We start from the raw sequence: 15,501 nt of genomic DNA, 5'->3' as shown, positions 1-15,501 counted from the left end.
GTGCACTAACAGTTATAGTGTGTGGCAAAGACTGCAATTTAATACACAAGTACTGTCAGTAATGCTCACAGGTGAACTTTAGTGTTCACATCGTGTGGCAGACATGCACACACTTAATATCTGAGGAATATATTTTTTTTTCAACACAACAAATGATGACGTTAATTTCTAATAATATAAGCCTTGTTGTAATTACCTTGTATACAATTATTGTACTTATAGTGCATACAATATATAAGTCGATTTAAGAACTGTCTTGTTTTGGAAGGTACAGTTCTTTCAAAGCTCGTAGCTCCCCAATCAATGCTTGATTTTGGCTCTCCAACACTGACACACGATTTTCTAGGCACCTCACGTACTCCTTCTTCTTTCTTCTACACTCCTTAGCAGCTTCCCTAAAGTATATAAACATTCACAGTAAGTGAACATGAATTCACAGTAAGCTGTTTCACTGATATAGCACATAATACCCAGCAGTGTATTCCAGCAGTGTATTTCACCAATACAAATGAGATTAGCTGAGCAAAAACAATCTTTTCTATTTTGCTAATAAAATATACTCGGTAAATATATCTGCCACATTATAAAAAATACGCATGTTTTAATTTTTGGTAGGCAGTGAAATTAAACTAGGATCAAAACCTAAAACTAATCCTGTTCATTATAGATTGACTGGAGAAAATCTATACCATGCTAGCTTTGCTCTAAATGCTATTTCCAACCTGCTATCATACAGTACGATTGTAGGGGCCACAAATTTGTAGGCATGGCCCATGAAAAACACCATAAAACTAGCTTTAATATTTTCCTGACAATGATGAAGCAGTATTGGTTAGATAAAACCATGTATCAACAGGAAACGTTTTCAATAAGTTACTACAAAATTTAAAAAATATATATCAAATGGAATTTTCTAGTGATTGACTGAGTAACTGACTGATGCCTTCAGACTCGATAACGGCTAAGGCTACAGGTTGATTTTTTCACTGTTCAATGTCGCTTCAGCCAGACATGTGCCTTTTGGCATACTGCAGTTTGTACAATGCATTTTTCATGGACTTATCAGTGTCCTAATTTGTGTCCCATTCATCTTTGCTGACAGCGAAAGGTGTCATTGGTGGTAGTGCGTGATGGCTTCCCTTTGTAACAGAATCATCTGTATTTTTCATAATGGCTACTTTGATTGCAGAGGTGCTTTTTGGCAAAGTTCTTGATTTGTAATGTTGTGTAACATAGCTGACAACGAAGCATAATGGATACTTTACTTTTCAGATGATAATTGATAGCTGTGGCACATGGCGTCATTTCTTTTTCTTTGATGTGGTATGCTTCGGTTCACCAGTCATAAGAATTTTATTTTACAAAAAAAGTTAACAAACAAGTACACAAAATTTTTGGAATTTTTAACTAGAGTAGGGACCATAGCACATAGATAAAAGGCACTGAAACAAGCCGGTGTAGTGCACAATACTAAATCACAGTAAAACAATAAGAAGTGTTATATCCCTACTTTTAGCTTGTTTCAGTACTTTTTATCAATGTGCTATGGTCCCTACTCTAGTTAAAAATTCCAATTTTTTTTTGTGTGCTTGTAACTCTGGAGTCTGGTCATGCTTCTTTGAGCAATTAACAGCAAATAATAAAATCTTCATCTTTCTTGGTGTGGTCCTAATAGCATAGCACATAATTATGATGATAACTGTGATCAGCATGAGTGGACATTACAACAGGCATGGGGCCTTGGTACTTGTACTTAAGTACTTTATACACTTAGCCACTGTACTTGTACTTAAGTTCCAAGCAATGTACTTGGTATTCTGGAGTACTTGTACAGTAAAGTACTTTGAAGTACATACATACATGACTTGACAAAGTATAGCTATTATCAACAGGTTAATATAAAATGTAGTAGCTAACATTGTGTAGGGAAGGTGTATATTGCATGTGGTCTTGACTCAGCAGTTCGCAGGTGAGGTGTTTACACCAGAGAGATGTCATCTCACTGATGACTCAAGATTTGGACAGTAATAGTGCGTTTACACTAGTAGCTCCAGCTCGGTACGGTACAGCATGGTACGGTACGCTATGTTTTAAGTGCGCGTTTACATTGGTAAGGAAATAACCGTGCTGGGCAAGTTTATACATAAGCACGTGATGGCTAAAGTATCGTCCTATGAGATGCCCTCGCCGTTTTCAAGCTTGTTTCAAGCAGTTGCTGTCGTACAAGTTACCAGCAATCCGTTTGAAGGACAATATCAGCGGCTATCGCTCTATGGACAGCTCATTCAAGTTGAACTTGGTAACTGGACTTTGTTTCACGTTTGGCCATGGTAGAAGCCATCGTATTTACGTGCAGCAGCCAAGGATATAGCAAGGTTTGTTTCAATTTGTCTACCGTGCCGTGCCGTACCGAGCCAGCACGGTTGAAGTAGCAGGGCCAGGTCAGCCCGGCACGTAACGGTTTGGCTCGGATCGATACCCATTTACACTAGCAAAATTAAGCGTACCGTGCCGTGCTGTACTGTACCGTACCGTGCCCAACTGCTAGTGTAAACGCACTATTAATGTTTATTAGATGCACTCATGCCACACACATCACAATAACAAATTTACTACAACATAACATCAAGAGTATACCCTCCCACATTATAATCTTGATAACATGTATTTGCATTTGTACTTAAGATCTTTTGAAAGTACTTGTATTGTACTTAAGTATTTCTGGTAGATAAGCTCAAGTACCTACTTGTATTTGAGAAATTTTCTAAGTACCTGCACTTGTACTGAAATGTACTTGGCCCCATGCCTGCTAACCAATGCACATTGGCTCTGATTAGGTACTGATGGGATTATTGGTGGAACACTAAAATCATGCAAGCTGATGAAACAGGAAACAATACCTGTTCTTACGAAGTCTGACATCCCGTTTCTTATGAGCCTCATCAGCTAGTTCCTCAGGAGTCATTGGTGTAGCTGGACTACAAGTGAGTTTAGTGCCTACTGATCTACTAGTCATGGGACTCTGTAGTTCACTGTCAGATAATGGGGAAGCAACTTGTGTAGTAGAGCTTCCTGCTGTAGAGAAACACAACATGGTACATTAATTAAGCAGATGAGCAACCAAAATGAGAGCACTGAACAACCACTTGATTAAAGCAGTGCAAATAATTTACCTGATAGATTAGGAGATGATGTCAATACTGCATTAGTCAACAGCTGTGCTGCAGGAACTTGCAGATGTTGTCCTGCCGCTGTATTAAGTGAAAATAAAATTCTCTCTCACGCACGTATGCACACATGCGCAAACACACACACATGCACACATGCGCAAACACACACACATGCACAAACACACACACACATTACATTACATGCGTCAAACATACTGAGTTGATTCTGAGATAAGGCAATGGCTTGAGCAGGATTTATTCCTGCGTTTAGTAACATAGACTGCAGCTGGAGCTATACAAAAATAGTTACATATAAGTAGTCCACACAACCCTACACATTATTACTTACAGTTTGTTGTAAGATTTGTTGAGTGTCCATGGGCTGTGATGATGGAGGTGTGGCTTCAGCTTGTTGCTGTAGTTGAGCCTGAGCTGCTGCTAGTTGTATTTGGGTCAGGGCATTCGCATGTTGTTGAAACTGCTTCAAATCTGAATCAGTTGATGCCAAATCATTGTAGATGCGTCTAAGTTTTTAAGGTATGAAAAATGGTTATCACACAGAACGGTAGTACTGTACATTAGGGATCATGAGATGTGCACTTTCTCACAAAAATATTGACCAGAAACTATCTTCACAGTACATCTTGGCAGTACCATTAAGTACAACCAAGAGTTCATAATATATATATACTGAGGAGAGTATCCTACTCTCATGTACCACTGTAGAAGGGTGTATCATGAAGTTATGATGCAGCAAAAAGGTGTTATGGTTTGTGACGTACAAGCAGCCATAAAAGTATAGCAATCATTAGAATTTTGCCACACTCATGATGCGGAAGCCGTACTTGAGAATGGTTTGGCAAGAAATGTCTACGCAGTTGTCTATACCCATGAATGTATGCTTGTAGTTCAGTGAGAAACGTTGAGAGCTTGAGTTAGTTTGGTTGCTGGCGACGTTGCTAGGAATGCGTTCAACCGATATTATGTGTCGAGAATTGACGTCAGTACAATTGTATATAGACTATTACGTAATTGTAAACAGTCACGTGCAGGTCGCGTGCAGCAATATGATTGGCTGTAACCATGTTGCAGAGTGGGTTGTTATGTATCTTAAAAGTCGTAGCTAAAGAAACGCTCTCTACTTAGTTGTTTGGCTTACCGCTTCATAATACTATCACACATTGTTGGTGCTGTGACCAGGATTCGCTTCACCTTACGGCTAGCTACGCCTACTTTTGTAACCCGTTATGAAAAAGCTGTGGTACCGTGGTATTTGGAGTGAGAACGGTACCCCAGAAGGCAAGCGAATTTATCCGAAGAACTCTTATTTGTTGCATTCTCTTTACAGTTAGCTACTGTCAACTTGTGACGAAGATATACAGTACAATGGAGAATTTACGTCGCTGGCAGTCGTCTCGCAAGGCCTACCGTGCCCATTTAACAAAGTTACACCGAACAGTAACTGAAATAATGGACTCTAGTGAAGCAATAGACGATTCTAAGTTGGACAGTTTGTCTACTTCTGTCGAGAAACTGCAACGAAAGGCAAAAGCCATTGGAGAGCTGGACACCAAAATTGCTGGAGAGATACAGAACTCAGAGGAGTTAGAAAGGGACGTGTATGAAGCAATAGAGCTACAAGACGGCATTACCGAGAGAATTGACCAGATAAAACGCTTTATCTCGCGTCACACTAAACAAGTAGAGCCACACACCCCAAGCAGAACTACTAGTCAAAGTTCGAGTCTAAGTGCGAGTGCGCAACCGTTTGTATCACTCAACGTGGTAACTCATTCATCTCAGGATGGACAGGAGATACAGAGTCATCTCCCAAGTAGTAGCAGCCATGTCAGTATGGCTAGTCAGTCCAGTCACAGTGTCAGTCGTCTACCTAAGCTGAGTTTACCCACCTTCAGTGGTGACCCCTTGTCCTGGCAGACTTTCTGGGATTGTTTTAGTGCGGCTGAAGACTCCAGCCCTGTTCTGTCAGGAGTACAAAAGTTCAATTACTCAAGGGCTCAACTTCAGGGAGAAGCTGCCAGAGCTGTGGCAGGGTTTCCACTCACAGATGGAAATTACTTACATTCAGTTGAGATTCTCAAGGAGAGATTTGGGCAAAGTCAAACGATAGTAAATGCCCACATGCAAGCCCTGATGAATCTACCTCCACCAAAGAACACAGTGACTGAATTAAGAACCTTTTATGACTCCATTGAAGGTCACATAAGAAGCCTACTCTCTTTAGGAACTACTCCTGAATCATATGGTGCTATGTTGATTCCAGTAACTCTTGGAAAATTACCTGCAGAAGTACGACGCAACTTGGCGAGAGAACAGAACAGGTCAGAGTGGACTGTTGAGAATCTCAGAGAGGCGTTATTGAGAGAGATACGAATTCTTGAACAGGGATTGTTCACACATAATACCCATTTATTAACTGATAGTTCTTCACCTAAGATGACAAAATTCTCCCTATATGCTGGTGCTAAGGGTGGCAACCACACTAGATTTGATCGAGGTAAACCAATTAAGAAACTTGCATGTGTGTATTGTAAGGGCACACACATCTAACAACTGTGATGTGGTCATTAGTACTGGGAAATGCCTGGAACACATCAAGAAGGAAGGCCTATGCTTCAATTGTTTAGGTAAACACAGAGTAAGTCAGTGCACATCACAAGCTCGCTGCAAGAAATGTAACAACAAACATCACACCAGTATTTGCAACACTGACAGTACCATACCAAAACAATTACCTAGTGACCACAAGACACAGCCTAATGAAACAAAATCAAGTCCTAGTCAGGTCACCCAAGCCACCGTTCCAATTTCAGCCACAATAGCAATGGCTAACACAGACACATCTGTGTTGTGTAACTCTGGTAACTCTGTTTGTTTACTGAAGACTGCCGTGGCTAGAGTAGTTTCTGAAGCAGGCAGCAACACTGCAAATATTCTATTTGATGAAGGTGCTCAGCGTTCTTTCATCTCCAAGAGGCTAGCAAACAATTTGCAACTGACACCAAGTAGACAAGAAAGTATTTCTCTGGCTGCATTTGGAGCTGATACTTCTACACCACAGCATTTAGATGTAACAGATGTCACAATTGTCAGCCAAACAGGAGAGATGATACCACTGTCAGTGCTAGTAGTTCCAAAGATTGCCGCTCCCCTCCATTGTGTCACAACTTCAAAGTCACGAGAGCTTTCCCATCTTAGGGACCTCACCCTAGCTCACCCAATAATGAAGGAAAACAGTCAGTTTGATATGTCTCTACTAATCGGAGTTGATTGCTATTGGAATATTGTCGAAGACCACATTGTTAGAGGAGATGGACCCACAGCTGTACAGTCAAAGCTAGGCTACCTTCTATCGGGGCCACTAGCTCTCTTATCCCCCTCCAATATAGTCACAAGCATGCACATTGGCATTCACAATGACCCTGAGAATGATGACCAAACTCTTGAAAGGTTTTGGGAAATAGAATCCAGTGGAACATTACCAGCAGTGAAACATTCTGACCAATTTATGGACACTTACCTGAAGACAATCACACGTGAAGAAAATGGCTCCTATGTGGTTAAATTTCCCTGGAAAGAAGATCATGCTCCATTACCATCAAACTATGAAGTATGCAAACGAAGAACTAGATCACTAGTCCGCTGACTGGCTAGCACACCAGAGCTGATGATAACTTATGATCAGATCATCAAAGATCAAGAGAGGAGAGGGTTTGTGGAGATAGTTAACTCAACATCAATATCCCAGCACATTACATACCACACCATCATGTCAGGAAGGATTCTGTTACTACTCCAATACGTGTGGTGTATGATTGCAGCTGTCAGATGTCCAACAATCACCCAAGTCTGAATGACTGTTTAGAAGTTGGACCATCCCTAGTGAATGATCTTTGTTCTATTCTGCTACGTTTTCGGGTCCACAAGTTTGGCTTTACCACTGATATTGAGAAAGCTTTCCTACATGTTAAGCTTCAAGAGGATGATCGAGACTTCACTCGCTTTTTTTGGCTGTCAACTCCAGAAAATCCAGAGAGTGAATTTGATGTTTATCGTTTTAAGGTAGTGCTGTTTGGATCAGCAAGCTCACCTTTTATGTTGAATGCCACTCTTCGTTTACACCTCAGTAACCAAAACTCAGAAACAGCTGATGACATGATCCAAAGCTTATATGTAGACAATGTAATTTCTGGAGGTCCTACTGAGGAAAGTGTTGTCCAGTACTTTAGAAAGGCCAGAACTTATATGTCTGAAGCAAACTTCAATCTGAGAAGTTGGGCATCCAATAGTCCACAGTTACAAGCCATTACACACAAGGAGAGTGTTGCTGATCCTAGCCAGATGGTCAACTTGTTAGGCTTATACTGGAATGTATCAACAGACCAAGTGTGCTTCATACCAAAACAGCTTAATTCTGATACTGACTCTGCAGTTACAAAGAGAAATGTTTTACAGTTTTCATCTAGAATTTTCGATCCACTTGGTTTCTTGTCTCCAGTTAGTGTCTGTGCTAAACTTTTGATGCAGCAACTCTGGCAAATGAATGTTGGGTGGAATGAGCCATTAGAACCATCTATAAGAGAACAGTGGAACAACATTGCTGACAACCTACAGAAAGCAGCCCATGGTTCTATCTCAAGACGTTATTTTACTGTTGACGATGATGACTGCAACACTCAAGCTCAAGAAATCCATGGCTTTGCAGATGCTAGCTTAAAGGCATATGGAGCAGTAATCTACATCCAACAAGGCAATGAAGTGTCATTTGTCATGGCCAAGACACGTGTTGCTCCACTCAGCAAACTCACACTGCCTAAGCTTGAACTTATGGCTGCACTGGTTGCTACAAGACTTACAAAGTTTGTAACTGAATCACTAAATAGCTTTTATCCTCAAATGCTTGTTCACTTGTGGTCTGATAGTCAGATTGTGCTCCATTGGATAGGCAGCCAGAAGAAACAGAAGCTACAGTTTGTTTCCCATTGCATACAGGAAATTACTCAGACCTTTCCATCTACAGTGTGGAACTACTGTCCAACTGGAGACAATCCAGCAGATTTATTGACAAGAGGGATGGACAGTGATGTATTCAATGATCCTCTTTGGATACAGGGTCCCTCTTGGATTACCGAGAAGTCTAAATGGCCACAATGGAAGCAAACTGAAATTCTACATTTACAAACAGAGTTAACTAATGATGCTGATGAACCAATGTCAATTGAACAGGCACCACAGACAGGTCTACACAAGATTCTAGAAATTTCTAGCTTCAGCTCATTGATGAGATTGCTACGAGTTACAGCTTACCTTCTAAGATTCACTCACAACATGAAACATCAAAATGCTCACTTGGTTGGTGCACTAACTGTTCAAGAGATCAACAATGCTTTAACTACATGGATTAAGAATTGTCAACAGACTTACTTTCACCAAGAAGTCAGACATCTACAGTCAAAATCTGCGAAGCGTTTGCCACTTGTAAGACAGCTCCACTTATTCCTGGACAATGGCTTCCTTCGATGTGGTGGCAGAATTCATAATGCACCACTCTGTGAGTTGTCAAAATTTCCATACCTCCTGCCAACAAAACATCCGTTGACAAACTTAATCATTATCATGACTCATGTCAACCAACTCCATAGTGGAGTAAACAGTATCATCACAGCTCTACGACAAAGGTACTGGATACCAAGAATTCGTCAAACTGTGAGGAACTTGTTAAGGAAGTGTGTAATTTGTCGAAAGGTCTCAGGAAGACCATACTCTGTGCCAGAAGCGCCTCCACTGCCTAAGTCTCGAACACTATGTGCTGCACCATTTCATGTAACTGGGGTCGATTTTACAGGAGCTTTGTTTGTGCGTGATTCGGGTGGGGAACAGAAGGTGTATATATGCCTGTTCACTTGTGCCAACACAAGAGCTGTGCACTTAGAAGTTGTAACAGATTTAACTGAGGAGAAGTTCCTTCAGGCATTCCGTAGGTTTGTTGGCTGCAAGTCCCTTCTCCAATTGATGATTTCAGATAATGCTTCCACCTTTCAATCAGCTGCCAAAGAGATTGAGAAGATGCTTAACTCTCCTACCCTGAATGAACATCTGAATAAGCGAGGAACAGTCTGGCAATTCATACCCAAAAGGGCACCGTGGTATGGTGGTTTTTGGGAAAGACTCATTGGGCTTACAAAGACCACATTAAAGAAGGTACTTGGGAGGACATTCATCTCCCTAATTGCCTTGCAGACCATTGTAGTTGAAGTAGAAGCCATTCTGAATGACCGTCCCATTACATATACTTCAACCAACCTGAATGATCCAGAACCACTATGCCCATCACATTTACTGTGCGGAAGAAGGATTGTTTCACTACCATATCCACAAGTTAGTGCAGAAGACATTACAGACCCAGATTACATGACTGCTCCAATAATCCGAGAAGCTTTTACCCATCAGTCACAGATTCTTCAACACTTTCAAGGTCGCTGGAAACAAGAGTATCTAACTGCTTTAAGAGAGTTTTACAAGGTAAAGGGGACGTGTGCCCCTCAAGCAATTAAGGTTGGAGATGTTGTCCTCATACATGATGACTTACCTAGGAGAAGTTGGAAGATGGCAGTGATCAAAGGATTGATTAAGGGGAATGATGGGTATGTTCGGGCTGCAGAGGTGAGAACCAAAAATGGAAGAACAAATCGACCAATATCTAAGCTTTATCCACTGGAGATATCAACTGATGAAGATGACACTAGCACTAAACTTAAGAATGATACCGATGAACGTTCACCACTAATGTTTGGGATGCAACGACCAATCAGAAGCTCCGCTACTAAGGCAAAAGACAAAATATTTCAATGGAGCAAGGAAATTATTGGCCCTCCCCCGGAGGATGTCGAGAATTGACGTCAGTACAATTGTATATAGACTATTACGTAATTGTAAACAGTCACGTGCAGGTCGCATGCAGCAATATGATTGGCTGTAACCATGTTGTAGAGTGGGCTGTTATGTATCTTAAAAGTTGTAGCTAAAGAAACGCTCTCTACTTAGTTGTTTGGCTTACTGCTTCATAATACTATCACACATTTATGCTCAATTAATGACATCATTAATCATACAAAAAGAAACGGGAGAACTTGGAAGCGTAATGTCATAACTTCACGATATGCCCTTCTACAGGGGTATACGAGAGTACTCAGTATATCATTATGAACTTTTCAAGCCCAAAAGGACCTGAAACACTTCCAATAGGTTGCTATGAAATTTAAATTATATTTAATTCAGATTTTCTGCTGATTGACTGACTGACTGACTAACTAACTGCCTGATGCCCAGAGTTGGGGTCGTTACTTCAAAAAAGTAATCAGTTACTAGTTACTTTCATCTCATGTAACTCAGTTACATTTACAGTTACTTTTTACCAAGTAACTAGTAGTTACGTTACTAGTTACTTCTTACTAGCAATATCATTTCAAGACAATAGACATAAAGTGAATTAAGTGATAATAAATTTGCAATGTAATCATGTGAGACAATAATACAATTAAATTACATATGTACAAGCACTGTCCACATAAAACTAAATATGTAAAAAGTCCTTGTTGTATCTCATGAGAAGTAATTTTTCAAATCTGTCATCAATCAATCCGTTCCGTTTTGGTGTTAACACTAATCCACCTAGACTGAATAGTCGTTCAACTGGGGCACTGGAAGGCAATGCCGTATTGTACAAAAGGAAAAGCCTTTTTACTACAGGATATCTGTGGAGACTCTCAATAGTCTTTGCATTATTTAAATAATCATTTGCTTCAATTTCCACATTGCTCTGTGACTCTGATTCCTCATCTGATTTAAAGTCATAGAAATCATCTTTATTCTTTTTAGTTGGCTGTTCCTGTGATTTTTGCACAGCCACAACTTCATCTGTAGCATATGATCGCATTTCTTGGATGAGCATTTGCTTATACAGATCCTTTTTGCTTTGTGATTCCACCCACTTGAGCTTAAACTTTGGCAAAGTTATGGCTGCTATGATGGCATTACCATTTTGGAAAACCTTCTGGAAACGATCTCTGATGGCATCTTCTACTACACCAGCAAGCCCAATGGTCATTGATGAAAGATCAGGTCGAAGAGCCACCACATTCTTGATAATAGCTTCTAAGGTTGGCAATACAGTACCAAAAAAACAGTTGTCTTCTCCTTGCAAAATGTCTAAACCTCTTGAAAGAGGCTTTAAAACAACACAATACTCCTTCAGAAACTTAAACTCTCGCTCACTGAAACAACGCAACTTCAATTTCGTACAGAGCTCATTTAATTCTACTAAAGAATTCTCTGTTACTCTAACTATTGCATCATAATAAGAGTTCCACCTTGTGGCAGTGGGCACAATCAGCTTTCTCTTAGTTACTTCTTGTACAGTATCTGAAGCTACTGTAGATCTACTTGCCTTATTCCATAAGGCAGAACTCTTAGCAAATGAGTTGCGGTACACAGTCTTTGATGTAGTGGAAGATGAAAGGAATTTGTCAACATCTTTACTGGCAACCAGATTAAGTGTGTGTGCAGCACACCTATAGTGTGGTGGTAAGTCATACTGCACTTGAGTTAAATCATCATCAATGTTAGTTTCTTCTGGGTCCACTGATAGCAGTTCATCAACGTTTTCAAAGGCCACATCCTCTCCTTCTTCCTCGACGTCTTCACGTTCTTCAATAGTACAATTAGCAGAATCTGAGAACACTGTAAAAGCTTTAACAAAGTTGGATCCATTATCTGTGATCGTAGCACAAACTTTTCCAGCTAAGCTATAGCTTGTATGGATTTGTTCTATTTTGCATGCCAGAACATCATAGGTGTGTCTTCCTGTCATCCTTGTACATGCTATGGCTGCTTTATGCCGTTTTAACATCTGTGGATCTATCCAGTGGACAGTCATCCCTAAATAGCTCCTGTGATGAGCTGTCCACACATCAACAGTAGTGCAAACAACATCAAGTTTTTCCAATATCTGCTTAATCTTACTGAGCATCAAGTCGTAAACTTTGTCAAGATGTAGGGTCAAAGATTTTCTGTCTGGAATTTGGGTGGAGCAAATGTTATTGATTAATTTACGAAAACTTGGTGACTCTACAGTTGACAAAGGCTGCATATCCTCTATTATATACTCAGAGAGCAAACTTCGCATTTTCTGTGCAGGGATGGAGTTTCTGGCTAATACATCTGGCAATGTGCACTGCCTCTTTGGTTCACTATCATCAGTATCACTTCTTTGCCGCCTCTTTTCAGTTTCAGGTTTGTCTACTTCTTTTGCAACCAATTTAACATTCTTATGTATAGCATAGCAGTCAAGTGTTTCTTGAAATTAGAAGTTGTGTTTCTAGCAGAAGAAAGTGTCTTGCCACCACCACATAAGATACAACGCACCCTTAAATTCTTTGAATCTTCGCTAACAACGTGAAAATAGTGCTTGTACATCCACCCATGAAATGTAGCAACTCTTGGTCCAGCCTTCGCTACTTCAGTGGAACTAGCACTATCAAAATCTCGTACTAACTGTGTAGAATTATCTTCCACCATCATCCCAGGGTTGCTAGAGTCACTATTAGAGTCACTATCATTCTCCATTGCTGAGTCACGCCTGATTGAGCTGAATCACGTCTGATTGAGCTGAGTCATGAACGAGCTGAGTCAGCAACTGTATGCCACGAGACAATAAGATGTGCATTAATAAGAATCGGGTTTAAAAGCTGATCGCTCAACAAAATTTGTGTAAGTTACTGAATGGCTATACTGTATTGTAACGCGCTACAGTAATGCATTATTAGTGTAACGCAAATACTGATTAACGCATCGATACCATAACGGAGTAACTCACTAACGAAGTAACGTAGTTACTATTGTAACGTAGTTTCTTTCCAGACATTAGTAATCAGTTACTAGTTACTAGTTACAAAGGATGTAACGCGTTATATTACTTCGCTACTTCAAAAGTAATATATTATGTAACGCGTTACAATTGTAACGCGTTAGCCCCAACTCTGCTGATGCCTTAACTCAATAATGGTTAAGGCTATGGGCTTGATTTTTCATCACATAGCCCGATAGGTGCCTTTTGGTACATACAATGCACGCATCATGGACTTACCTTTGTCCTTTTTTTTGTCTTATTTACCTTTGCTGACAGCGCAAGGTGTTGATTCAAGGTAGGCATGTGATGGCTTCCTTACAAAATTGTTTGCATTTTCAGTAGTAACGGGATTGATTGCAGAGGTGCTACTCATGCTGCTCTTCATTTGCAAAGCTGTGTAATTGGCTGAACATGCAGCATAATGGTCACATTTCTTAAAGTTTAACATAGCTCTATTGTACTACTGTGCATGAAATCTGTGGATTACTTTTGTAAGCCTAGTGAATATTGCATGATTCAAATGTTAATATATACTGGTACTCTCACTGTTTCAGTCTCATCAGGGGAATAACATCACCAGGAATTTTTTATTTAATAATTATCATAGCCTCCACAAAAAAAGGCAGCCAAAAAATGTATGTATGGTCTATACACTACTTCCTCTAGATGATGAATAAAGGCTCCTCTCGTGGAGATGACTATGAGTACTGATCTTGGGTGATTTACTGAAAGCGATAATGGTTGAACAATGTCACAATAGACCGCAATGGTGGCTCCACACAATGTAGTGACACTAGTATGGACATTTCACATGTGTGTCCTAGTACTAATCACAAGCAATGGTACGAGCATATGCGGCGAACCACATTTCACAGCGACAATCGGCAACTACGGTCTTACTTGCATACAATACACATAGCTAGCTAACAAGTACAAAATTTACACATGGATACAAAACAAATACATGGACACTATTATATTTTTATTCCCATATGTCACAAGCGTAAGTGATATACATAAATATGTAGTTAATAATATGATTATATACACACAATTAACTACATCACATGATGTAATAATTCATCATATTAGCTCATCTAATGTCTAATAATTTAATTAAGGTGGAGTCAAGTGGTCAGCCATGATTTTAGTTAATATTTTTTTGAAAGGCTGTATATTATATCTGTAAGAGTTAACAACAAGGAGACATGGACAATTGTCTCACTGTATGCCTGATCACAGATAAAACCATGTATATTTTATTACACAACAGCTGGGTTCATAGGTTCTAACAGTGCTTGACTGCCATTTCATACAATGGAATTTCATCAAAATGCCACTATTTGTGGTATGGCACATTTGTAATATCCTAGTTTTAGACCCCTGACATTAGGATGCCTCACGAATGTGACACTTCAGGATGTAGGGTCTTTGAGTGGTAGACACCACTCAAAATTCTTTTGATGTGGTAGTACAATAAATGACTTGATTTTGGTAGCAAATTAACAGTTTATCACTCTACTTTCTTTTGCTAGGGAAATTTCTGAGGATGAACGCAACGTGTCTTGAATAGCAGAGATTCCACTATACACATACATCTACACGCATGTACGCACACCAATACATGCATGCACGCACGCACGCACGCACACACGAATCCATTATATGAATTAAACTTAGCTGGATGTACCTGAAAGAAGGCCTTCGAGCAAGAGCCTCTTTAGATAGCTCTAATGGATTAGGTTCTTCTGTTATATCCACTGGTTGCTGTGTAGAAGTAGTAGGCACAGCCGGTATCCGTGCTGTTAGTAATGAACCAGACTTTTCCACCTGTAACAACAATACATGTTGTCCTGAACTACTGAACTAAGATGAAATAAGGACAGTCCTGCCTAGACAGCTATTAGGTAGTCATGAATTTAACTATTACTATATAAAGAGAGTAGGACAGTTTAAAACCACTGGTATTCAATAGACCAGGATTTTGCCTGATTTGGCTTTCTTTATTCTACGCACTATGTAGTTGCCATCTACATTATGAGGAAAAAACATCAAAATGTTTGGCTTTGTCAAACAAAATAACTTTGAGATTCAGTACACATGCCTTCTGCTTTTGAGGAATTTTTCATGGATTTAGAAAGCAATCACAAAAACAGCTAAAACACTTGCAAGTCTGTTGAAAATCTACTCGGCACATTTTTGGATGCACAAAAAACACATCATATTGTAACAACATAGTCCTCACCTCCACCTTTGCTGCCGTCTCATTAGCAGCTCTTATTGAGGATGGTATTGAAAACCCTTCGTCACCCTTATCACCAGATGCTGATGTAGAAGACATATCACTTGCTGGCTTAGCTTCCATTCTGTAAATGGAAAAGCATGACATATGTATAAGAGTGG

General features: G+C 39.9%; 1 protein-coding gene across 4 annotated transcripts in view; it reads right to left on the bottom strand.

Annotated features, from left to right (window-relative positions):
* Window positions 1–119: 119 nt before the first annotated feature.
* The window catches only part of LOC136249408 (cyclic AMP-dependent transcription factor ATF-1-like), a 34,091-nt gene continuing 18,709 nt past the window's right edge, over window positions 120–15,501 (bottom strand). For 3 of the 4 annotated variants that reach the window (XM_066041403.1, XM_066041404.1, XM_066041401.1), the window contains exons 2-8: window positions 15,344–15,464; window positions 14,789–14,928; window positions 3,520–3,694; window positions 3,387–3,462; window positions 3,174–3,251; window positions 2,901–3,075; window positions 120–395 (exon numbers count right to left, since the gene is read on the bottom strand). In XM_066041403.1, the coding sequence (XP_065897475.1) occupies window positions 245–395; window positions 2,901–3,075; window positions 3,174–3,251; window positions 3,387–3,462; window positions 3,520–3,694; window positions 14,789–14,928; window positions 15,344–15,463 (915 nt within the window). In that variant the 5' untranslated portion in view covers window position 15,464 and the 3' untranslated portion in view covers window positions 120–244. The remainder of the gene's footprint in view (window positions 396–2,900; window positions 3,076–3,173; window positions 3,252–3,386; window positions 3,463–3,519; window positions 3,695–14,788; window positions 14,929–15,343; window positions 15,465–15,501) is intronic. The other variant, XM_066041402.1, reaches the window with a different exon arrangement.

The sequence above is a fragment of the Dysidea avara genome, chromosome 3 (assembly GCF_963678975.1).
Source record: "Dysidea avara chromosome 3, odDysAvar1.4, whole genome shotgun sequence".
Classification (NCBI taxonomy): Eukaryota; Metazoa; Porifera; class Demospongiae; order Dictyoceratida; family Dysideidae; genus Dysidea; species Dysidea avara.
Note: the sequence above shows the minus strand (reverse complement) of the source record. Positions and strands in the feature narration are given on the sequence as shown.